The sequence below is a fragment of the Lagenorhynchus albirostris genome, chromosome 4 (genome assembly GCF_949774975.1).
Source record: "Lagenorhynchus albirostris chromosome 4, mLagAlb1.1, whole genome shotgun sequence".
NCBI classification, from domain to species: domain Eukaryota; kingdom Metazoa; phylum Chordata; class Mammalia; order Artiodactyla; family Delphinidae; genus Lagenorhynchus; species Lagenorhynchus albirostris.
In genome coordinates, this window is record NC_083098.1 from 117413256 (window position 1) to 117439755 (window position 26500).

At 41.2% G+C, this 26500-nt stretch overlaps 1 protein-coding gene across 2 annotated transcripts; it reads left to right on the plus strand.

The window, feature by feature from the left end:
* Window positions 1–14017: 14017 nt before the first annotated feature.
* Window positions 14018–25185, plus strand: OSTC (oligosaccharyltransferase complex non-catalytic subunit). Of its 2 annotated transcripts, XM_060147383.1 has the most exons (4): window positions 14029–14238; window positions 17906–17999; window positions 19691–19888; window positions 24869–25185. In XM_060147383.1, the coding sequence occupies exons 1-4, from the start codon at window positions 14100–14102 to the stop codon at window positions 24885–24887; spliced, it is 450 nt and encodes a 149-aa protein (XP_060003366.1). In that variant the 5' UTR covers window positions 14029–14099; the 3' UTR covers window positions 24888–25185. The 2 variants fall into 2 exon arrangements, with proteins under 2 accessions (XP_060003367.1, XP_060003366.1); XM_060147384.1 differs by lacking the exon at window positions 19691–19888 and having other exon boundaries at window positions 14018–14238.
* Window positions 25186–26500: the final 1315 nt, after the last annotated feature.

A 26500-nucleotide genomic window follows, 5' to 3' on the forward strand; every position in this document is an offset into this window, starting at 1 on the left:
GTGCGAGGGCTTTCTCTAGGTGCGGCAAGCAGGGGCCACTCTTCATCGCGGTGTGTGTGCCTCTCACTGTCATGGCCCTCTTGTTGCGGAGAACAGGCTCCAGATGCGTAGGGTCAGTAGTTGTGGCTCACGGGCATAGTTGCTCCGCGGCATGTGGAATCTTCCCAGACCAGGGCTCAAACCCATGTCCCCTGCATTGGCAGGCAGCTTCTCAAGAACTGCACCACCACGGAAGCCCATCTCCAGCTTTCTTTTGATTTCCATTAGCATGGAATATCTTTTTCCATCCCCTGACTTTCAGTCTGTTTGTGTCCCTAGGTCTGAAGTGGGTCTCTTGTAGACAGCATATATATGGGTCTTGTTTTTGGATCCATTCAGCAAACCTGTGTCTTTTGGTTGGAGCATTTAATCCACTCATGTTGAAGGTGATTATCGATATGTGTGTTCCTATTACCATTTTCTTAATTGTTTTGGGTTTGTTTTTGTAGGTCCTTTTCTTCTCTTGTGTTTCCCACTTAGAGAAGTTCCTTTAGCATTTGTTGTAGAGCTGGTTTGGTGGTGCTGAATTCTCTTAGCTTTTGCTTGTCTGTAAAGCTTTTGATTTCTCCATCAAATCTGAATGAGATCCTTGCCGGGTAGAGTAATCTTGGTTGTAGGTTCTTCCCTTTCATCACTTTAAGTATATCATGCCACTCCCTTCTGGCTTGTAGAGTTTCTGCTGAGAAATCAGCTGTTAACCTTATGGCCATTCCCTGGTATATTATTTGTCATTTTTCCCTTTCTGCTTTCAATAATTTTTCTTTGTCTTTAATTTTTGCCAATTTGATTACTATGTGTCTCGGCGTGTTTCTCCTTGGGTTTATCGTGTATGTGACTTGCTGCACTTCCTGGACTTGGGTGGCTATTTCCCTTCCCATGTTAGGGAAGTTTTTGAGTATAATCTCTTCTAATATTTTCTCAGGTCCTTTCTCTCTCTCTTCTCCTTCTGGGATCCCTATAATGCAAATGTTGTTGCGTTTAATGTGGCCCCAGAGGTCTCTGAGGCTGTCTTCATTTCTTTGCATTCTTTTTCCTTTATTCTGTTCCGCAGCAGTAAATTCCACCATTCTGTCTTCCAGGTCACTTATCCATTCTTCTGCCTCAGTTATTCTGCTATTGATTCCTTCTAGTGTAGTTTTCATTTCAGGTATTGTATTGTTCATCTCTGTGTGTTTGTTCTTTAATTCTTCTAGATCTTTGTTAAACATTTCTTGCATCTTCTTGATCTTTGCCTCCATTCTTTTTCCAAAGTCCTGGATCATCTTCACTATCATTATTCTGAATTCTTTTTCTGGAAGTTTGCCTGTCTACCTTTCATTTAGTTGTTTTTCTGGGGTTTTATCTTGTTCCTTCATCTGGTACCTAGCCCTCTGCCTTTTCATCTTGTCTATCTTTCTGTGAATGTGGTTTTTGTTCCACAGGCTGCAGGATTGTCATTCTTCTTGCTTCTGCTGTTTGCCCTCTGGTGGATGAGGTTATCTTATGTTAATTAATTTTTAAAAAAATCTGGATACCTATGCCACAATGTAATCCACTCTTCACAGTGGCTGTCTCAAAGTCTTTGCCTCTCTCCTTGACCCAACACTCACTCCAAGTGGTCTAATAATATCTGAAAGTATGGAAACCACGAGGCATGAACTTCTGTAGCTCCCTTTCCCTCTTTGGCACCTCCAAACTTTAATGTACATAAAATTGTGAGCTTTGTAATCAGCAGAACAGGGCTCTGCCACTTTCGGATTATGTCAAGTTGAACATGTTGTCAATGTCTGTAAACCTAAGTTTCCTCATTTGAAAAAAATGGAATTAATAAACCAATTGGGTGGTTTAAAGAAGACAGCTTAATAGGACACTAAGTGTTGGTTTCTTTATGCCTTTAATCTTCTTTCTGCTCTCTTTCTTTAGAAGATGGCTCAAGGGGGACTTCCCTGGTGACACAGTGGTTAAGAATCCGCCTGCCAATGCAGGGGACATGGGTTCAATCCCTGGTCCAGGAAGATCCCACATTCTGTGGAGCAACTAAGCCCATGAGCCACAACTACTGAGCCTGTGTTCTGCAACTACTGAAGCCCACGCACCTGGAGCCCATGCTCTGCAACAAGAGAAGCCACCGCAATGAGAAGGCCATGCACCACAATGAAGAGTAGCCCCAGCTCACTGCAACTAGAGAAAGCCCACACGCAACAACAAAGACCCAACACAGCCAAAAATAAAAATTTTTTTTTAAAAAAGAAGATGGTTCCAGGGACTTCTCTGGCAGTCCAGTGTTTAAGACTCTGTTCCCAATGCAGTGGGCATGGGTTCGATCCCTGGTTGGGGGACTAAGATCCCACATGCTGCACATGGCCAAAAAAAAAAAAAATGGCTCAAATCTTTTCCAAGGTAAACTTCACCCTGGTGGGCTCCATCCACACACTCTGACCATGGCCCTAATTTTGCTGTTACTTACCCCCCTCTCCTCCTTCTGCCACCTTCAGTCCCTCCCTCTCCACAATTTTCTTCCCCTATCTTATACAAATGTGCCCAAGTCCCAGCATCTTTAAAAACCCCTCTCAGCTACCACCTCAGCCCTCTTCTTCCTTTCATACCCAGCTATGTTTGGAGGGATAAATCCTATACTAATTCTCTACTATTATTTTTTTAATTCCCGTTCACTTCCTCCCTCTGCAATCTGGCTTCTCCTGCCACCACGGTACTGAAATTAATGAATTAATTCACCAAACATATATGGGTGTTGATCATGATACCATGTTCTAGGACGGTGTCTGGTAGTAGAGTCAGATCCGCACTCAAGTCACCATAATATTGTGCACTTAATAAAATATTTACTGGACAAATGTTACCAATGACCAATTGTCAAATCCAGTGGCTTCTGTTCCGTTTCACTCCACGTGACTTGCTGGAAGCTCCCCCTCCTGAGCTTTCTCTGCTCCTGCTCTCCCATGGCCCTTTGACCTTGCTATATCTCCTTTGTAGTATCCTCTTAAGTATGTGGGTGATTCCCTAGGCATCGTCTTCAACTCTCTTCCCTCTCACCCTTTTAACTTTACTCTATGAACTTCCTATAATTATAGCCACATTCAGTGGGTGTGTGTGGGCACTTTTCTGGGAAGAGAGCTCATAGCTTTTATCAGCTCCATAAGGAGATCCATGATCCCTCCAAACAAAAGCCCTGCCTGCTCCATCTCTTATTTTGGCAGTTCATCCACCGATATGACTCCCACTATCACCCAGATTCTGCTGACTCCTGGATCTCTAACCCTGGTCTCTTTCCCAATCCTACCAAGGTCCACTCCTGGAGGGTCCTTCTAGAACAATAGTTCTCACCAGGCAGATGGCATGACCTCAGCATGCTGTTCCTTGTATCTCCCTCCGAGAGGCCTTGTGTGGGTTGGAGGTGATGGGCCGGGTGTGTACCTATAATCAAAGTCCCTGGGGGGACATGCTCCGACCTGGCTTTTGTATCCACCGAAGCCCTGACGCTGGCCATTTCCCCAGGCTCCTCCTCCTCCGGCTCCAGGAAAGACCTTCTTCTTTGGTCCAGCTCTTGGACAAAGCTGCAGAGTTGCCTGGGGCCATAATTCACAGTTCACTTTCACCAGAGCCTTCTCTCTCCAGAGTAACCAGGCATCATATCTATTTGTTGATCCAATTGAACTACTTCCACCAGTGAAAGATCTTCTGTAATCTTTCCATCACCATCAACCTCCTGCTCTCCTCATTCCCCCTGTCTATCGCAGACACTCATCGTCTCCCATATAGACTCCCATATGAAGGTCCTAAAAGTTCTCTCTGCCTCACATCTTCCTGCTATTCATCCATCTTCCAAACACACAATTGACTATTTCATTTAAAAAATAATCCTTCAACAGTTTTTTATTGCCTACATAATAAAATCTAAATGCATCATGAAAGACCCTCTACATTTTTTTTTTTTTTTTTTTTTTTTTTGCGGTACGCGGGCCTCTCACTGCTGTGGCCTCTCCCGTTGCGGAGCACAGGCTCCGGACGCGCAGGCTCAGCGGCCATGGCTCACAGGCCCAGCCGCTCTGCGGCATGTGGGATCTTCCCGGACCGGAGCATGAACCCGTGTCCCCTGCATCGGCAGGCGGACTCTCAACCACTGCACCACCAGGGAAGACCCTCTTTCCTTTTTGAGTCATATCTCCAGCCATTCTTCCTTTACTCTCTGTTGTACACAACCACTCAGCTTCTTTTGGACTCTCCCACTTCTCTGCCTTTGCATGGGCTGGTCCTCATTCTTGAAAAGCTTTTTCCTGACTCTTAAGGAATCCAGCTCTTCCTTCGGTGCTCAGCTCAAAAGCGAGCTCCTCTGTAAACCTGCCTTTTCCTACTTGAGATAATGAATCACTCCAGGACTCTCAAAGCAATTGGTGCAAACCTCCAATGAGCATGCCCTTCTCAGATAGCTCTGCCATTAATTGCGTGTGTGTTTCTCCTCTGATTAGAATGACAGTTTCCTGGAGTCAGGAATCAGATACCCCCACTGCATAGAACAGTGCTTGTCTCTGCTACTCGCTCCACAAACGCTTGATGAATGAAGGAGGAAACAAATGGTGAACATTATCATGACCAGCCCTACTGCTTGCCATTTTTGGTCCCCATCTCTCCTGAAGAGAAGGCAGATGCTTTCAGAGTATACCCACAATTTCCACAAAACAGATATTAAAATATGGAAGGGAGCTATGAGATAGAAAAGAAAGAAGATAGTAACGAATAAAAACAGTCCAAATTTTGCTTCTGATCCAACTTACTTCTCTCTAGTTAGCAGTAAGTTTGTTGTCTTGATTGGCATTTTGAGACTTTTTTTTCAATTTCTTAGAAAAAGCATTTTGGCTGCAATGTGAAGAGAACTGGGGCAAGAGATGATGTGAGTCTGGACTAACACGTTGTGGGGAAGATGGAGAGGTGGGAACAAACTAAAGAAACATTGGGACTTCCTTGGTGGCGCAGTGGTTAAGAATCCACCTGCCAGTGCAGGGGATGTGGGTTCGATCCCTGGTCCGGGAACTATGATCCCACATGCCACGGAGCAAATAAGCCTGCGCACCAAAACTACTGAAGCCTGAGTGCCTAGAGCCCGTGCTCTGCAACAAGGGAACCACCGCAATGAGAAGCCCATGCACCTCAACGAAGAGTAGCCCCCACTCGCCGCAACTAGAGAAAGCCCACGCACAGCAATGAAGACCCAACGCAGCCAAAAATAAGTAATAAGTAAATAAATAACTTTATATTAAAAAAACCCGAAAGAAACATTAAGGAAGTGCAATTGTTAAGATGACACATTGAAGGATCAAAGAGATGGAAGAGGCAAGGGTCTCTTTGTTCATTGATTCATTCAACTAATATTTAATGAGTCCTGCTACGTGTCAGCACCGTGAGAGGTGCAGGAAATTCAGTGGTGAAAAACATGTTGACCCAGACTTCAAGATGCTGAGTTTCTGATACTGCAGCTGACTATCTGATGGTGCATAGTAATAAACATCCAACCACTCTTACTTAGAATGGAAGCAAATTTGGGAAGCATTATTATTTAACCCTTACAGAATACAGCAGTGAGAGATACCTGGGTAGAGAGACAGATATACCAATGAAACACCAGAAAGAAGATATCTGCTGTGTTCCAACAAAATGCTATTAAAAGTTTGAATCCTAATTACAAAAGTAATACATGTTTATTATAGAAAAAGCGGAAAATACATACAGTTTCAAAGAAGGGGAAAAGATCTATAATTTCATCACATAGCTATTAATAACCTTTATGTCCCTTGAGACTTTTTTCAACATATAATGTCCAGAAAATGCATACAATATCAACTGGGCCAATACCCTAAATAGAATTTTGTGGTCTGATTTTCATAATTTTAAATTTGTTATGAACATCTGTCCATTTCAGAAGATAAAATTCTACAGTATCATTTTTAATGGTTGTGTAGTATTCTACCATACGGATGCTTCATAATTCATTTAGTTAATGTGCTATTTTCAATTGAATATTTTAAGTGTTTCATAAGGAACTGATAATTAGGTGGAAATTTATTTCACTAGCTTAAAAAGTGTCTAAAAAATAATAGTGTCACTTGGGGATCACACTGATTCAGAACTACACAGTAAAGGGATTCTGGGAAATATAGTTCCAGCTTAGCTAAATTGATATGATACAAACCCACCACAGTCTATCCCTTGTCAGCTTGGCATCCATGTTTACCTTTCTGAACTGTATTTAACTTAATTTTCAAGTAAGAGAAATAGTAACAATTTGCTTCTTCCTAACGTAATGCAACTATCCCTCATACGACTGTAACATGGTCTCTCCAAAGAGAAAAAAAAAGTCCTTTTGTCCATTTTGAGGTGATAATCAACTGTCTTCTAGATAGGTCATATTCCTTCTTTGATATCCAGTAACTTAAATACTGAGAGGTTAAATACCATCAGCAAATATTCTATACATGGCAGGAGAATGGGAGGGAAAAAAGAGAAAAATGGTGAATAAACATATAAATATATTCGTATCAAAATAAAGAAAACTCATAACTATTACAGTGCTTATTCCTACAACTGTTCACATGGGCATAGCTGGTATTTATAACTACAGTCTGCCACTACTCATTCCATATTCCCCTTGCCCTCAGGAAAAAACTTCAGCTAGTTGTGGTTTCTTGCCTGCCAGAGTGACCTAAACCTTAATTCCTGAAAGGTCTGAGCCATTAAGAGCCCTGCCCCTATGCGGTTGTTAAGTTTTCCATAGACTTTAATCACAGAATACGGAGGTACTGAGAGGCATCTCAGGGGACCTCCTGCATTCTAGACACACTCTTCCTTACTGCCGTTTTGTGGTGGCAATATAATTGGTTGTCAGGGTCAACCTGCCCTAGTCAATAGAGTACCCCCTACTTGCCTTTTTTTTTTTTTGCGGTACACGGGCCTCTCACTGTTGTGGCCTCTACCGTTGTGGAGCACAGGCTCTGGACGCACAGGCTCAGCGGCCATGGCTCACGGGCCCAGCAGCTCCGCGGCATGTGGGTTCTTCCTGGACCGGGGCACGAACCCGTGTCCCCTGCATCGGCAGGCGGATTCTCAACCACTGCGCCACCAGGGAAGCCCCCACTTGCCTTTTGATTCAATGGCATGAGACACTGAGGGGCAAGGTGACAGTCTCATTTCTGTTTAATGGAACCATTGAAGTGTCCCTTGGTGGAAGTATTCCTCCCTTAAGACTAAAACTTCTAGACCAGCAGAGCCCAAAGTTGTAGGGAATGGGAAGCAAAAAATTCACTAGTGGATCACTAGAAGTAACCGTGAGAGGAGTCATTCCCATCTTTGACACTTGATTCCTGGACTTGGTGAATCCTGGCTCTAAGAGAAATAGCATCATATATCGATCACTTATTTACAGCACATGCTGCATCTTAGAAGACATTGTCCTAGTCCCAGAAGGTGCTGACATTAATCTGGCATCATAACTGACTTTTCAAAAGCCCATTCCGCCATTCCACACAGCTGCTTCAAGGTGATGGTGCACACGATAAAACCAGTGAATTCCATGAACATGAGACAAACGCCACAATTCATCTGCTGTCAAACAAGTTTCTTGGCCAGAAGCAGTGCTGTGTGGTTTAACATGATGCTGAATAAGGCATTCCTCAAGTCCACACAATAGTGATTTTGGTAGCCGCGTTGTGAGCAAGGGAGGAAAATTTGTATCCAGTGTAAATATCTGTTTCAGTAAGAACCAAGTGCCTACTGGAAGTGTTCCTATGTAATTAACCCACTAATAAGTGGGTGGCTCATCTTCCGGGAGAATGGTGCCAGACTGGGACTCATTGTTGATTTCTACTGTTGGCAGGTTGGGCACTCAGCAGTGGCTCTAGCCAGATCAGCCTTGATGAGTGAAAGTCCATGCATAACCTGCATCCCTGCTGCCAGGGCCCTTTGTTTGTGGACTTGCTGGGCGAGGACAGGAGTGACTGGGGAAAGAGGGTGGCTGATGTCCACAGGATGGGTCTCTTATCCACCTGATTATGAATGTCATTCCCTACATAGGTTGCTCTTTGGTGCATAGTCCCATGGGGTACAAATATCTTCACACTTCATACCTATGTAGAGAGGTTTATCCATATGTCTCTCCTCCAGACATCCTTAATAACTTTCCAGTTGTGTTCCTTCTAATTCCCTGGCCATCCATTCAGTCAAATGATTAGCCACTGCCCATGAATCACTACAGAACTGCAACTCTGGCCATCACTCCTTCCAGGCAAAATGAATATCCAAGTGCAGTGCTAACATTCTGCCCATTGGGAAGATTTCCTCTCATCACTTGCTTCAAGGGAGGCTGTAGTGCAAAGCCATTTACTTTCAGGTAGTGCCAGCACCTTGTGCAGAACTATCTGTAAAACAGTCCCCAGTGTTTTCTTCTTCAGTTAACTGCTCATAGGGCACTCTCCATAATGCCATGTGTACAGGCTGAGAGAGAAGAGGCAATGTGGCAGGAATGTGGGTCATGTGGATCTAGAATGTTTCTCATGCAACTTACGTGCACCTTCAGGACCTACTCAAGCCTGATCTCCTGCGTAACACTTTCATTTGTTGATTGAGTGCTGCTGTGGGTACCCACATTTATAAGTTGATAGGTCAGACAATGCCAAATTGGTGATGGCTGTTTCAGGTTTTATGGTGGCTTGAGGCTATGGGGAGGGGGAAGGGTAAACGGTGACAAAGCGATAAAGAGGCATGGACATATATACACTACCAAACGTAAGGTAGATAGCTAGTGGGAAGCAGCCGCATAGCACAGGGAGATCAGCTCGGTGCTTTGTGACCGCCTGGAGGGGTGGGATAGGGAGGGTGGGAGGGAGGGAGACGCAAGCGGGAAGAGATATGGGAATATATGTATATATATAACTGATTCATTTTGTTGTGAAGCTGAAACTAACATACCATTGTAAAGCAATTATACTCCAATAAAGATGTTAAAAAAAAAAAAAGACATAGGGCTGGAAATTTGACATGGTCCTGAGATAGGGCTGTGAATGTGTATTGCTGACCCTCCCAGTTGAAAACAAACTTCTTCTGATGGCCTTTACCAATGTACAGATCAAAAGACATTTGACAGATCAATAGCCACCTAACAGGTGTCTGGGGGTGTGACGTGCTCCAGCAATGAAACCCCACGTGGAACAGCAGCTGCAGTTGGAGGCACCGCATGATTCAGTTTACATTCATTCATTGTTGTTCTCCAAGATTCATCCTTCCTTAAAAGGGCCAAATTGGCTAACTGAATGTAATGTGCTAGGAATTCCCACTCTGCATCTTTCAAGTCCTTGATGGTGACATCAATCTCTGCAGTCACTTCTGATTTATTGTTTTGGAAGGTAAAGGCAGTTCTATTGGCTCCACTTCGCCTTTCCTACCGTTAGAGCCCTCACTCTGTGGGTCAGAAACCAAGGTGGGGATTCTTCCAGACCTGAGTACATTTACTCCAATTGTGCATTCCCGAACTAATCCCAGGGGCCTCACTACCTCTGGAAGGAAAACTAAAATGAGAGCAGTGATGAAAGGAAATTGTTCCATGTGTGTCTCTGTTGTTACAGTGGGGATGTACCTATGTTTTATTTGCAAATTTTGATTTTCAAAGTTTAAAACAATGACAGAAACAACAAAATCCACAATTTCATATCACATTAGAAAGAGTTTATATAGATCATGAGACATAATAATGCCTCACACAGTGACCGGCATAGAGTTATCACTCAATAAATACTTGCTGAGCTGGGGAAATAAACATACCCTTGCATATGCGGAACCCAGAGGGAAAGAGCATAGTTCAAAGGGATTGTCATCTTGCAAAATGTCCTTGGAAATAAATCTAGGATAAAATTGTGTACTATTATCTGACAGAAACAAAGCTACTAATTTCCTCTCTAGTACATATTTAAATAAACTGAAGTCACACTGAAGTCAGTAGTATTAATAGCCTTGGTAGCTCTGGTTTGTTTCGAATTTCGTTAAAAACTTATTTGTAGGGTTTCCCTTCTCTTTTGACTGGCAGAGCCATTCCTGACTTCAAGCCTTTCTACGTTAAACATGCTCCTTTTTTCCTTGAGTTTAGATTTGATTGTGCACAGTAAAAATTTGTCAGTTTTGTTTCTATATGCAGCTTAAAATGATAGGCTCTACTGTACATAATGGTTTTTTCTTTTCTTTTCTTTTAAATTTTATTTTATTTTTGGCTGTGTCTGGTCTTAGTTGTGGGATCTTCGTTGCTGCATGTGGAAATTTTCGTTGCAGCGTGCAGGCTTCTCTCTAGTTGTGGTGCGCGGATTTTCTCTCTCCAGTTGTGGTGCGTGGGCTCTGTACCTTGTGGCGCACGGGCTCAGTAGTTGTGGCGCGCGGGCTTAATTGCCCTGCGGCACGTGGGATCTTACTTCCCGGACGAGGGATCGAACCCACGTCCCTTGCATTGGAAGGCGGATTCTTAACCACTGGACCACCAGGGAAGTCCCCATAAAGTTTTAAGTACTTGTTTCTTCCAACATTTGTCCTTTCTTCATTTACATACAACAGCCCCCCCCGCCCCCCCCCCCCCCCGCTGAATAAGATTCTGCTTATTTAAGGGCATACTCTAATGCCCATGCTTATATTCATTATTTGTTTGGTTTTCAGTTACAAAGTTTATGTTGTGTTTAAACAAAACATTTTCTATAGGAAGATTGTTGGTTAGGACACAGATGGTAACAGATGTGCAAATTTTACTCATGAAAGATTTCTTTTTTACTTGGCTTGTATAACATTACAAACTCAAGTTGGAAAATACTTGAAAGTTTAAGATGTTAAAAAAATAGTGAATTGGTTCCTGGAACAAACTTACCTTTCAGAACAGAGTAAAGAAGTAACAGTAATAATTCGATATATAGATGAATGTGATATGTTCTGACTTGGCAGTTTTATTTTGTATTAATAAATTTATATATTTTTTAAAACTTCTGTGTTTTTTCTACAATGTATATGGAATTATTTGGCCCCAGAATATATAAGAGGAAGGATAATTATATAAATTTGTCTCATCTTAAACAGCTTAAATCTGTTTTATATTTAGGGCAATTGCCTTTAGTTCTCATCCAATCACAGAATATACTTTTTGAGTTTGTTTTACTTCCCACGCCTCAGTTTTGTCATATGTAAAGTGGTGACATTAGTAATTACCTAATAGAATTGTCATGAAGAATAAATAAGAACTAACATAAATGACAACATAATATATCTGCCAAGAGGTGGTTAATTAATGTTAGTTTCCGGGGCTTCCCTGGTGGTGCAGTGGTTAAGAATCTGCCTGCCAGTGCAGGGGACACGGGTTCGAGCCATGGCCCAGGAAGATCTCACATGCCGCAGAGCAACTAAGCCCGTGCACCACAACTACTGAGCCTGTGCTCTAGAGCCCGCGAGCCACAACTACTGAAGCCCGCGCGCCTAGAGCCCGGGCTCCGCAACAAGAGAAGCCACCGCAATGAGAAGCCCGTGCACTGCAACAAAGAGTAGACCCCGCTTGCCGCATCTAGAGAAAGCCCACGCACAGCAACAAGGACACAGCGCAGCCAAAAATAAAATAAAATAAATACATTAAAAAAAGAATAATTAAAAAACTGTTAGTTTCCTCTCTGAAGATATAAAGGAAGCTTAAAAACTTTTTTTATAAATGTATTTATTTTATTTTATTTATTTTTGGCTGCATTGGGTCTTCATTGCTGTGCGCGGGCTTTCTCTATTTGGGGTGAGTGGGGGCTACTCTTCGTTGTGGTGCGCAAGCTTCTCATTGTGGTGGCTTCTCTTGTTGCGGAGCATGGACTCTAGGTGCACAGGCTTCAGTAGTTGTGGATTGTGGGCTCAGTAGTTGTGGCTCGCGGGCTCCAGAGCGCAGGCTCAGTAGTTGTGCCTTGTGGGCTTAGTTGCTCCGTGGCATGTGGGGTCTTCCCGGACCAGGGCTCGAACCCGTGTCCCCTGCATTGGCAGGCAGATTCTTAACCACTGCACCACCAGGGAAGTCCCAGGAAGCTTAAAAACTTTTAATTTCTATGTTTTTCCTTATTTTCTCAAGGCAACATATTTTTAATTGTTCCAAAGTTTTCCTTGTTTATATAACTATGGGAATTTCAGAAACATTCTGCTTTATAGTCCCCAGAAAAACTTCCTATGTGTAAATGCTGGCTGTGGTGTAAACACCCTTTATTACTGGTGTTATTAGTGACCCTCTCATAATCTAAGATTAACATCCCTTCCTTAATACACACTGAGTAAGACTCAGGGGGAGACTCTCACAATTTTTTTTTTTTTACATCTTTATTGGCGTATAATTGCTTTACAATGGTGTGTTAGTTTCTGCTTTACAACAAAATGAATCAGTTATATATATACATATGTTCCCATATCTCTTCCCTCTTGCGTCTCCCTCCCTCCCACCCTCCCTATCCCACCCCTCCAGGCGGTCACAAAGCACCGAGCTGATCTCCCTGTGCTATGCGGCTGCTTCCCGAGACTCTCACTGTTAAACAATCAGAGCAGCAAGCCTCATCTGTATTTAGAGTTAGATGCTGCAATGTTTTATAAATATTTTTACTACTGTGGTATTTAAACAATTTCTCAGTAATCGAGTCACTAAAGTGCAGAACCAATGCATACCATCCTGTAAAACACCATGAGCTCAGTAACAAACAAAAACCATAAAAATATTGGCTCAATTATAAAGATATCAGTCTCTCCTGGATTTATATAACCAGTCACTTTGAACTCTTATTCCAAAAGAAAACAGGTATTAGCAGTATCTTAAGAGAGTATATAAAAAACAAAAACTAAACAGAAAACAAACAAACAAAAATGTTTAGGCCATCTAGTCCATCCCCAAAGACAAATTTTCCATCAAATATTTTCATCCACTTGGATTGTAAACATAGCCCAGGCAAGAGATGATGGTGGCTTCCACTAGGGTGGTAAATATGGAATGGAGAAAAGTGGATGAATTAAAGATATTTTTGATAGTACAACCAAAAAGATCTGCTAATATTTTGGATACGGAGGTTTAAAAAAGAGAGAAATCAGGACGATTTCAAGATTTTTGGGCTGAAATATTTTAGCATTTACGAAAGTAGCAGAGGACACTGGTTATTTAAAATAGTATTTTAGGGGCTTCCCTGGTGGCGCAGTGGTTGGGAGTCCGCCTGCCGATGCAGGGGACATGGGTTCGTGCCTCGGTCTGGGAGGATCCCACGTGCCGCGGAGCGGCAGGGCCCGTGAGCCATGGCCGCTGGGCCTGCGCGTCCGGAGCCTGTGCTCCGGGACAGGAAAGGCCACGGCGGTGAGAGGCCCGCGTACGGCAAAAAAAAAAATAGTATTTTGGTCACGTCAAGGTATCCGCTTTAGACATCTTGTGGAGATGTCCTCTTGACCTTTGTGATAGAGCTAAACTAGATATGTATTTTTAATTTTATAATACATTAATTTAACAATTATTAGTAACAATTATTACTATTGTCACCACTGCTACATCAGGAAGTAAAAGCTCAGCAACGTAGGACTTTCTCAAGCTCTTGAAAAACCCGCTAATAAAAAAGGCAGAGCTTTCCAAACGTCCCCCATTCATCCTCTGGCTCTGGGAACTTAGAGCGTCCTGCGTCCAATCAGCTTCCAAATCCCCAGCATCAGCAAGTGGGAGGGGCTCAGATCGATCCTGGTCCTTCTGCTGCTCCGGCTTGGCCACGTCTGAAGGCATGCAGGTCCTGGAAGGTACAGAAATCAAATGTTTATTCATTGGTTATAACTGAGCTTCTTACTCAAATTTATGTTTCACAAGATTCAATAATACATACTTTTAATTCATGTCACTTATCCGTTTTTATAGTTTCTTCTTTTCTTCTATGGGTGTAAACTCTGCCTCCGAGCGTTGCGGACCTGCCGTTCCCTTCCCCGCGCACGCGCCGGGGGAAGAGCGGGCGGGCCTGTTGCCGGGGGGCGTGTGGGACTGGCGGCCGACCGCTGCTCGTGCCCCCACCAACATGGAGAGTTTGTACCGAATCCCGTTCTTAGTGCTCGAATGTCCCAACCTGAAGCTGAAGAAGCCGCCCTGGGTGCACATGCCGTCGGCCATGACGGTGTACGCTCTGGTGGTGGTGTCTTACTTCCTCATCACCGGAGGTAACTCGTCCTGCCTGGGGCCCGAGAGGCGCTGAGGCGCGGGGAGCCGGCCCGCCCTCGGGGCGCGTCTGTTCGGCTCTCAGCCCGGAAAAGCATCGCTCTCCTCTCGATCTTTTCCGAGGGTGGAGGGAAACTCTGGGGTCCCGCGTGTTAACGGCCCAAAGGTTTATTTGCCCTCACGCCCTGTCCTGTATCTTGAGGGGACTCCTGTTCTCGCTCCCATTGCCTTCCGTCTCCTGACCTCTTAGCCAGGCGGTCCGAGCCGAATAATATATTTTTCAAGCCCAGATTGTTGCTCCTTTTATTGAATGCCGTGAGTTATTTGACAAAGGCCCTGGGAAAATCTCTTTTGGCCCATTCTACTTCCACGGTTGGTCAGGAGGGTGTGGGACTGTTACCTTCTCTTTGTCTACGGTCCCTGGAAGTTTGGAAGAGACTTGACAGCCTTTAGGTTTGTTAGCTCAAACCTAAGGGTTCGGTGTTGCTTTTGCCCCGATCAACAATAAGTATGAATGTAATCTTTCGAAACCACAGTTTTGATAAATATTTGAGATTGGAGATAGATTTGCAGAAGATATCGCGTATTTGAGAGATCGGAAGTTGAAAATTTAAAGAATAAGGAAAATAGCATTACCGTTGAACACTGCATTGTCATTTTATCCTGTCCTTTGCAAAAGGGGCGTCGCTTTGTATAGTGGTGAGTTGGCAATCCGGCTACAGTCTTTTCATAGCTACCACCCTTTCAAGCCGCAGTTCCATGATTTACTCAACACTGCTACTGCACTTTTAGATTTTGGGAAGTGGGGTACTTAATTTGGAAATGATAAAATTAAAGCTCCACAGATTAGGGACAGCAAGAGCAGCTGGTTCTGTTTTTAAGGGAATAGTCAGACATCTTCATTTTCATAGATGTCTTGTGAAAATAGTTGGTACTGAGGAGGGAAGTATCTGAAATCATGCAGGCTTAGTTCTAGAATGAACATTTGGATTTACCCTCCTCCCAAATCTAGAACAGTGGCAGTTAACTTATGTTCATTTAAATAAATTACGTTTAAAATATTTTTTATGTTGGTAAGATACTGTCCTAACATTGCATTAGCGTTCACATTTGCTCAGCACATTAATAGGTGCTGGATTGAATAAACAAAATTTAAAATGCATGTGGCATTTTTTTTTTTTTTTTTTAGTAAGTCTTCATCTGCTAGAAATCTTTCCTGTAACCCTTACCTCCCTTGGAGCCAGGGCCTTTGCTGGAAGCCTCACAGTTTTCACTCTGGGCACTTTTTCCATCTGTGTTTGTAATGGGGAGATTCTTTGCCCTAATTTCTGGGGTAAAGTGAAAGGACACCTTTCAGTGGCCAAGGCCATGAGCTGTCTCATACAAGGAATCGGTTTTGCCACTGGAAAGGAGTCTTCTAGAAACTGAGTGTGCCTTTATAAATAAACAATATTTATTGCTGAGAAATATTCATCAAATAATGTACTGAGTTCCTGTTAAGTTCCAGGCATTAGGTACTGGAGGCAACAATGAATGAAACAGATAAGGGCCCTGCCCTCCTGAAGCTTTTAATGTCATTGGTTGAGATACGTTAAATATCACATAAATCTTTCTCCATTACATTAGTTTTTCCACTGCAAGTTGCCATGAGTGCATTGAAGGAAAAGAACAAGAGGTTATGTAAAAACAATCAGACTTAGGAACATCATTTACATTCGAATGTGGTTTCTGAGAAAATGACATGTTAGCCAAAATTTGAAAGATTGGGGAAAAGCGTATCTAGGCAGAGGGGAAAGTATGGACAAGTGTGGGACTGAGATACCAATTAGGTGGGTTTTGTAGTTGACTTAGAGTAGACAAGGTTGGTGGCACTAGAGATGGAGGAATGTATAATGAAAGATATTTTGGAAATAGATTCAGTGGATCTTGATGATGATTGATTGGATGTGGGGGGAGAATGACATGTGAAGGAAGTTTCCTGGTGTCTAGTTTGAGCACAAAGTAGGTGGAAGTGTCATTTTCTGAGACTAGAGAAATGAAGTTTTTTTGGTTGGGAATGGTGAACCCAGATGTCACTTTGGGATAAATAATAGTTGGACATAACCAAATATAATTAGTTGGATATGTCAAGTTTGCAGATAGGAGTCTAGAACTGAGAAAAGAGGTTTGTGTTGAAATTAGTCAATAACAGATGTTTTCTGAACTCCTCCCATGAGCCAGATATTGAAGAACATAGAGTTTCTATTCTTAGGGAGCTTACATCTAATTTTAATAGTGCTAACATGATTCGGTAGGTGTTGGCACATTGAGAATCATTAGCATAGTAAAGCCCTGGGAAGGGATAAGTTCAGTTGGAGAGAGAAGGTAGGAAAAGAAGAGCATAGTGGATCGAGCCCTAAGGAACTCCGAACATTGAGTGGTTTTATAGCAGATGAGGCTCAGCTAGAGAGGTAGCAAGAAAACATGGACAGGAGTGTCACGGAAGCCATGAGAAGCCATCTTTTTACCCCAAGAAAATAGATTTAGTAAACTGGATCAAGCACTGCTAGGAGACCTCCTAATAAGAGAACTGAAAAGTGTCCTTTGAATTTGACAACATGGAGGCCATTAGCCTCCATGAGCAAGAGTAATATCAGTGGTGGCAGAAGCCAGATCGGAGTGAGCTGAAAAATGAAGGATGAGTGAGGAAGTGGAGACAGAGAGTTAACCTTTTTTTTTTTTTTTTTCCCTCCAGAAGGAAGCCTGGCCCCCTTTCAAAAAGGAAGCATAGAAGTAGAATGTTAGCTAGGAGGATCTGGTGTCAAGGGAAAGCTGATGTAGGGAACAAGAGGTTGAAAATACAGGAAAGAGAAGAGGTAGCCAATGGAACAAAGTCTCTGAAATGGCAAGGGGGACGGAGTCCTTATTATTGCAAAAGGGATCCCATGGTGATAGGAGGAGGGACTCTTCCTCTGTTGTAGCTGGAGGTGAGGATGGATGCAGGTTCCAGTTTGTAGATTTGGTTTGGGGGGTGGCGGTGAGTTAGGGAATTCCCAAGTGATTGTTTTGTTAGTCAAAGGTGAGGGAGACAGTCTTGCTGTGCTTAAGAAAAGCTGGAGGTGGGGATGATGGAAAACAGTGAAGATAAAGAGTAGACGTTGACAGTGGGAGATTTGAGAAACAGTGTTGATGGACATTAACATAAATGATCATGATGACATTATGACATAATGATGGATATTAACATTAATGATTGTGAATCTCTAGTATTGCCAGTCTGCCTAGTGGTGTGATTTTAAAACGTCTCATTTTACTTTCAAGCAAGAAAATTTCTCTAGCTACCTCTTAATTTAAAGAAACAAATCCAAGTATATGTGGAACATTTTCTTGAACTAAAAATAGCCTTTAATGTTAAATCTGCTTTATTGTGGAGTCATTCTTGAGTTTGAAACAATACTGAATGAATTTCTTTTATGTTTTGCAAGTCATTCTAAAATACTGAGTTGAATTTCTGAAGATAAATTCTGGTTTATCTGAAGTTTAGGAGGTAAGCTGGGCCTCATTTGATTATAATAATACATCAAAGCCGTCCTATTTAAATATAAATGAACCTTTAGAGACCGATAAAAACTCTAAATCTGTTTTAAAATTAGGAATCCAATCTAACCTATGTTGTTGTCTTTCATTTAGGAATCATTTATGATGTTATCGTTGAACCTCCAAGTGTCGGCTCCATGACTGATGAACATGGGCATCAGAGACCAGTAGCTTTCTTGGCCTACAGGTAAAAGATATAATTTTGAATGATTTGCTGGTGGGAAGGAAGATTGCTGAGGCATGCCTGCTTATTTAAAAATACAGTGCAACCTATTGGGTGCATCTGTATTTAGACACTAGCTGTTTTAAAATGCTAAATTCAGAGATTGCAGGAAGTGGACAAGAACAAGAGTAGAAGTATATTATTTATGTATTCACTTATTAGGAAATAAAATATTTCACAGTGATTGACATGTTCACTTATTTAAAGGAGGGTATCAGTTTAAAATTCATTTATAGGCTGTTCTGGGGTCAGCAAACCACAGGTACGTGTTTATTTGTAAGTAAAGCTTTATTGGAAATAGGCACACCCATTTGTTTCTGTACTATCTATGGCTGCTTTCAGGCTACTGTGTTGTGTTATACAAACCATATGGCCGGCAAGCCTAAGATATATACAATCTGGTCATTTAAGAAAAAATCTTTGGACCCCTGGATATACTATTACATAGGAAAACTAATTTTTGAGACTTGGGAGTTCCATGTAGGCAATGAACACCAAAACAGTGTGGTTTGTTTCACCTGAGCAGTGCTTCTTGTATTGCCTTATACAAGCCACTTGGTAACTATCTACCTGAACATAGCTATATGTTTGTATTTACACTTACGTTAGTGGTATTCCATGCATAGAATATTCCTGGAAAGATTACTGTGATCTCTGTGGAGGGGATATGGATGACAGGAGATCTTGATGGCAGGGAGACATTTCACATTTCACTGTCTCGTCACCTGAGTTTGAATTTTGAAACCGCTGCGTGTATTGCGTTTTCAATTAAAACAATTAGTTTAGCAAAAATGTATATACCTTCTTTATATGTGCCTATGTATAAATCATATCTTTAACAGAGAAATTTGCCTTTTGGGGTCCGTGAGCTTTCAGAACTTGAAAGTTCTTCACCCCTAGAAAAATCAGATACGTGTATATACAAAAATTTAAGGGTTTATAGATTTCTGGACATCTTTGTGGGGTTCATGAAGCCTTAGTTAAGAACTTGCTTGCTTTTAAAAAGTTCACTTTGAAACAAGAGATTTATTAATTATTAAAACTCAGGAAACATTAACCAATTCAAAATTAATTTGAAATTGATAGTAGAAATTTAAATAACATAATTTTCAAAAACTAAAGTTCTGGGTAAAGTGTTCATGTACATATATTAGTTGGCTTTTTAAGCTAATAATTAAAATATATGAGTATTGGGAATTCCCTGGTGGTCCATTTGTTAGGACTCTGTGCTCTCACTGCTGAGGGCCCGGGTTCAATCCCTGGTCGGGAACGAAAATCCCACAAGCTGTGCGGCGTGGCCAAAAAATATATATATATATATATATGTATATATATGAGTATTGATTTCACATAGGCAGTTGTGTTAGTTGAAGTTTGAAAGGTTTTTTTGAGCATAAGCTCCATGAAGACAAAGATTTGTGTCTGTTTTGTTCATTGTTGCGTCCCCAGAACCTAAATAGTGCTTGGTACATAATAGGCTCTCAATAAATATTTATTGAAATGAATAGCCAGAAATATGGTAAAATAGTTGTAAGGGTAATAAAAAAATAAGCACAACAATGTTTTAGCAGAAATAGGAATTTCAGTCTAAGGAAAAATTTTTTTATTTTTCTGGGAATTTTCATTTATTGTTTGCTCTGGTCTTTCTTTTTCAGAGTAAATGGACAGTATATTATGGAAGGACTCGCATCCAGCTTCCTGTTTACAATGGGAGGTTTAGGTTTCATAATCCTGGACCGATCCAATGCACCAAACATTCCGAAGCTCAATAGATTTCTCCTTTTATTCATTGGATTCGTCTGTGTCCTATTGAGTTTTTTCATGGCTAGAGTATTCATGAGAATGAAACTGCCGTAAGTTATTAAGTACTTTGTATAATCAGCACCTTAACTTGCAAACTGGTAAAATAATTACCTGGATCTCATAAAATCATAGGAGATTTAATTTAAACCTTATTTAAACAGATGAAAATTTCGAGAACCAGAGAAATTTGTGACTTGCTCAAGGTTATAGCTATAGGTAGTAGCAAAATTGAGACGAATAGGTCTTCCTGACTGTTATCTCCATACATGTTCATGACAAAAATCCCGTTATTTTGCTGTAGCATCAGTGACCACTGACTGGAGACATTTCTCTAAAGGGCTTTTTGGTTAATCTGTAACATATGGAATTTTTACAGTAATAATAACAGTAAGGAATACTTTTGAGCCATTAATTGCTGCTGTTCTTTGAATATTGATATGAGGAAAATCCACTAAGCATTGGACAGGAAAGGAGAGTTACTGCCTCTCCAAAAAGATGGGGAAAGGATTTCATATATGTATGTTAGATTATTTTGATTCAGAAAACGAACACTATCTTTAGAACAAAAATAAATTGGTTTTATGGCAACTTTTATAATTCTGTTTGAGATCTTTCATTTTAGATGTAGATGAGTCTGATCACATTTCCCTATATTCTGATTTCACCTATGGATACATTAGTAACTACAGGAACTTTGGGCAAACATATCATACAAAGATTAGCTCTTAGAAAATTCATTTTTTAGGGAATATGTTAAACATCAAGTGTCAACTGTACTTAAAACTGATATTTTCTGATTTTATTATGAGACAGTAGAAGGGAAAATAGGAATGTGTTTGAATTACACAAGTTCACTTGTTCTGTGGCTTAACCTGTCCATATCTATAACACATCTGGGGTAGAATGGACAGACTTTCTAGAAAGTCACAAATACTTATCCTGCACTCATGTTCCCATCTTAACCCTGCAATATGGGAAAAGAGAGCAGTGTTCTTTGTCAGCTGAATATCTTTGTGGCCATGTAGCTCCATCAGACTGCCAATGGCTCTTATTTTTGTCCTGGGAAAAATTGGGGGCATTTGTTAAATTGTATGACGACAGAGACTCCAGCCTCCTCTTTTTTTTTTTTTTTTTTTGCGGTATGCGGGCCTCTCACTGCTGTGGCCTCTCCCGTTGCGGAGCACAGCCTCCGGACGCGCAGGCTCAGCGGCCATGGCTCACGGGCCCAGCCGCTCCGCGGCATGTGGGACCTTCCCAGACCGGGGCACGAACCCGTGTCCCCTGCATCGGCAGGCGGACTTTCAACCACTGCGCCACCAGGGAAGCCCAGCCTCCTCTTTTTGTTCCTCTTTGTTCTACCCTTGTTGCCAAAGGTATACCAATAGAAGAGTCTGAAGTTTTTCACAGCAAAACAGGAAAAGAGGAGGCTCCCAGAGAGGATAAAGAGGCTATTAAAATTAATAATGAAAACAGAAAGAACCTTTGGAGGCATATAGCAGAACAGAAGCAGTGAGCTGGTTTTGTCCATAGAACCAGATTTGTTCTCATTCTGCTTAAGCTTCTCATTCTTCCTTAAGGTTTTAGGTCTTCTCCTTAGGCTGTGTGTTCTTCTTTTAGCTTGAGCATTTGACTTTTAGGACAACAGGATAATTATCCTAAATTATCCTAAATTTAGGATAATTATCCTAAATTATCCTTTTAGGATAATCTACTACTTACAAAAAGGTTTTGAAAAATGTTTAATTCTCTGGATTGCTTCTGTCTTACTTTTGCAATTATTTATGTAAACATTTGTCTTTTCCACATTCTATAGGCCAGTTTCCAAGATTGTTGACTGAGGTAACAATAGGAAATAAGAAATAACAGTATACTCTCTGGGCTTCCCTGATGGCGCAGTGGTTGAGAATCTGCCTGCTAATGCAGGGGACGTGGGTTCGAGCCCTGGTCTGGGAAGATCCCACATGCCGCGGAGCAACTAGGCCCGTGAGCCACAACTACGGAGCCCGCACGTCTGGAGCCTGTGCTCCGCAACAAGAGAGGCCGCGATAGTGAGAGGCCCACACACCGCGATGAAGAGTGGCCCCCGCTTGCCACAACTAGAGAAAGCCCTCGTACAGAAACGAAGACCCAACACAACCAAAAATAAATAAATAATTGATATTTAAAAAAACAAACAAACAGTATACTCTGGATTTTGGGTGTAAATTATATCTAGATATAGTCAAAACAGAACAATAGTCTAAATAGAAAATTTCTGCTTTTTGTAACTTGCTGTGCAGCTAAATCTAAGATTTACATTTTTAAGAGGAAGGACTTTATGATCCCCTCTTTGATATGATTTCTCATCTACAGCTCCTAATGCCTGGTACCTTGAGTGTGGAGTGGGGAGAAACAGTGGACAGTTTGGGAAAATAAGGGAAGCAACAGTGTTGCATTTTCTGGAATATTTGCAGGCCCCAAAAGAGATGATGAGCCAGGTCTGTGAGCCTGCGTATTGCACATGATAGGGGTGTGGTTAGTACCACCAGCAAGAAAGGGATGTGTCTTCTTGCGCATACATTCTCTTTGAGGACCCATCATATATAAGCAATTTGATATATAATAAATGGGACAGCAGCAACAACAAAAAGTAAAGAAACATCAGTAACCATGAGTTTTTTCAGATCAAATAAGTCGCTAACATCTGAGATAAAGGTTGGCTATGCTATAAGATGCTTCATAACTTCCAGGGTTGCATGCTCACAGAGAATCTGATATCACCTTTAACAAGAGGTACCTTTAAAAAGGAGAGAACAATAGCAGTGAAATGGTACTACTAGCTTTATATTTTGTGATTTATGCTTTTTAAAAGACCTGCTGTATTCTCTACTGATATAATTTTACATATTAAAACATGGCTTTATTTGATGCATAAGCATAGGTCATATACTAATTACAAGGAAGAATACCACAACATATAACTGTATCAAGAGATATGTGTCCAAAAGTGCATGTTCGCCTATCAGTATACGCAGATGACAGGCAGCTGTCTCTAAAGAGTCCTCAGTACTTTTGTTTCATAGTGTGAGCCAGCTGTTGAGTAATTTCCACCGGTGCAAATATTAGTGGACACTTTCTTAAAATCTTCAACTTTTTTTTCTTGTGAAGCTTAGATCTCTTTTTGTTCTTGCTGTTAGAATTATCTGACAAAGATGTTATTTTATTTTATTTTATTTATTTATTATTATTATTTTTGCGATACGCGGGCCTCTCACTGCTGTGGCCTCTCCCGTTGCGGAGCAACAGGCTCCAGACGCGCAGGTTCAGCGGCCATGGCTCACGGGCCCAGCTGCACCGCGGCATGCGGGATCTTCCCGGACCGGAGCACGAACCCGTGTCCCCTGCATCGGCAGGCGGACTCTCAACCACTGCGCCACCAGGGAAGCCCCAAAGATTTTATTTTATTTTTTTGTAGGTTTAATCTTTTCAAAAACATTTTTATTCTGTATTGGAATATAGTTGATTTACAGTGTTGTATTAATTTCAGGTGTACAGGTATAAAGTGATTCAGTTATATATATACATATGTCTATTCTTTTTCAGATTCTTTGCTTGTGAAGCTTAGGTCTTAGAGTTTGCCTTTTGTGAAGTGTCAGGCATTACAGTAGCAAATTTATGAGGCGGTCTTCAAAGTCGATATATACACTAAGAGGCTTTTTATTTTTTATTCAATTTTGGGGGGAGAAGTGGAGGGGAGAAGTATTGTTTGTCTCAGAGTTGTGACAGTGGTTGTGTGAGGTGAAAGTTCTCTCTGTACTCAGAGTGTGGATTGACCAGGCTGGTAGAGCAGAAGGAGGGGATAAATGAGTTCTAAGGAGATCACATTGGCTGGCTGCATGTAGACCCAAGACCCAAGAGAGTCAGGTGAGTCCAGGAGCTGGAAGGGAGGAAATTCTTGAGTGTCTGCTCTGTGTCAGGCACTATAGTAGATCTCAGCCCTATGAAGTAGTTTTTTGTCCCCACCTTAGTGATGAAGAAATTTGAGACACTGAACTAATAATAGCTAATGTTTGTCCAGTGCTTATTACCATGAATAGCAGTTACTGTATTAGTAGATTCTCTTATATAATCCTTAAAATCCTTTGACGTAACTCCATTTTATAGATGAGGAAACTGAGTGACGTTTGCCCATTCGTGTTAAGCTTACCCACTCGTGTTAGAGGCAGGATCAAAAGGAGAGGAGTTCTAAAGGCATCAGCGGGTACAGGGTGTATTCAACCCTTTCTTAATGTGGATAGTTTTACACAATCTGTTTTTTCCTTGATCCTGCAGATCCTAAATAATAGGTTGCAAGGATTTATTGCAAAAGAAAAAGTTTGGAACTTTATAAAGCAGACTTTTTTTTTTTAAAGCAGACTTTTAATACTTTAATTTAAAGGGGATTTCAGGGCCCAACTTGTACATTTAGTAAAAGGATTTCCTATTTGAACAGTGTGAAGTTTGACTTGCTCAACAGCTATAGCTAATGCCCGCTGCCTGCCATCAAGACATTTCCTAAGGAAACAGAGGTGCAAGGCAGACGCTTCTGCACGCTGCTTCTGGAGGGCGCGAGGGCTTGCCTCCCAGGCTGAACAGCTCCTGGCCCTCCTACTTTCTCCTTTGGTAATATTAGGGTTTTCAGGAAATCTAAACCAGCTTCTTTCCATAAAAAGGTTTGTGATGTTTGTTGGCAATTGTGAGAGTCCAAAGGAAATTGATTCTGACTCTTTCTTTGACTTTTACATAACATTTTTTTCTCTTTACTTTTTTTTTTCTCATCCTCTGTTGTTTAGCATATTGGTTTGTAACTTTGTCCTTTGAGGGAGAAGGATAATGGAACCCAGACCCAGTACTGTATTTATTGGGGGGCAAGATTTGAAATAAGAACCATAATGAGGAATCACACAATTATATTTTCAGATTGTCATTTGATTCATCATAAAATTTGTTTGGGACACATTGAAATGTTGCTTCCTTTTCACTTTTTGTGTTTATAAATTTTATTTTTATAGGGGCTATCTGATGGGTTAGAGTGCCTTTTGTGAAGAAATTGGTGGATACTGAATTTGCTCCCGTTAATGAAGTTTTAAAGGCTGTACCAGTCCTCTGATATGAAATATGGAAAAGGATGAAAAGCAGCAGAAAAGAAACATCTAGTGAAAACAAAGGAAATGTGTTATAGCTTGGACTAGAATGTCTTCTTGGTATCAGAGACAAGCTTATCAGCATTTTTTCCTGCTGGCCTATACTGACGTACCAACGATGTTAAGTGGCATTTTCTTCTTTTTTCATTTCTTAAAGAAAATATACTTCATTTCTACAACTATAATATTGAATAAAGTGATTATTTTTTACAACCCCCTTAACATTTTTTGGAGATGACACTTCTGACCTTCGGAAATTAATGTAAAATCAGGAAGTGAGATCCCATAAGCTGAGAACTCTGGACAGCTGAGCAGCTTTCCCTGTGGTGCTTTGCCTTTAAACAGAGTGTGTGACAGTGCATCATTTCAGATATGTATGTAAGACTGTTACCTGAACAATAAGATGTATGAGAGGAGCAGAAATAAATAATTTTTCTAATTAACACCTTTTTAATTTGTCTTTTGATTAACTGATTGTATTAATCTTTGGTCTGTAATTATCCACTCCCATCTTGTGACTGTCGTAAGCTCCTGTTGGTAGCCTGAAGTCTCCAAGTGTAGTTGGCAGGATGCCTTGTGAGGCAGCAACTCCGTGTCCCTATAAATATTCCAGCACAGGCTGTACATTTATGCCAGTGTTGTTTTAAATGTGATTGTGTTAGATGACAGTTCCCTTCAGGCATTCATCTGCAGTAATTAACACAGTTTGGAGCACATAAAAACATCTGTAGACCAGTCTGGTCTTCCCCTAATTTCTTCTAGCCAGGTCATTTGGTTCTCCCTTAACTGGCCATGGACTTCACTTCTCCAGGGCCTCTTTAATGCTTACCCCATGATCTCTAAGTTTACGGTAAAATTTTCTCTCAGGTGGGTTTTTTTTCATAATTCCAAGGCTGATCTAAATGTAGCTGTTCATTAACTTAAAAAGATTCATTTATTCAAAAAGTTTTGAGAACCTATTTGCCAGGCAGCACTGAGGATTATAGGGATGAGAGATAAGGGCTCTGTCCTCACAGAGCTTATGTCCTTGCAGGGAAGCCAAATTATCAAAAGATAAAAAAATGTTTATAAAGTTTCAGACGCTGATAAATACCACAAACAAAAACAAACAAATTAATAGTCTGTACTATGGTGATGAGAGATGTGGGGAGAGGAGGTTACTCTACTCCAGAGCTCTGAAAAAGGAACATAACACCTGTATGTATTCACCAATTTTAAAGCCTTGATTTAACTTTAATTATATTTTTCGTTATTTGGCCTTATTTTAAAACCTTAATTACACTAGATGGACAGAAGATAACGCAAAGGTGTTAACAGTTTCAAGAGGTCTTTCCCTGAATGATTGAGCAGTGAGCAGTTCCTGTCAAGCACCACCAGATGGTGCTGTTAAGGTTTGGTGTGTTTTTCTGTGTCACAACTATTATTTTTGGTTTGGTTTGGTTTTTGTATTTATGGTAAAATAAAAGTATCTTGACTAGATACAATGAAATGTAATTAAAT

Coding starts and splice junctions, on each gene's coding strand:
- OSTC (XM_060147383.1), top strand. CDS start 14,100: ATGGAGAGTTTGTACCGAATCCCGTTCTTAGTGCTCGAATGTCCCAAC. Junction 14,239..17,905: donor TTACTTCCTCATCACCGGAG/GTAACTCGTCCT, acceptor TCTTTCATTTAG/GAATCATTTATGATGTTATC. Junction 18,000..19,690: donor GTAGCTTTCTTGGCCTACAG/GTAAAAGATATA, acceptor TTTCTTTTTCAG/AGTAAATGGACAGTATATTA.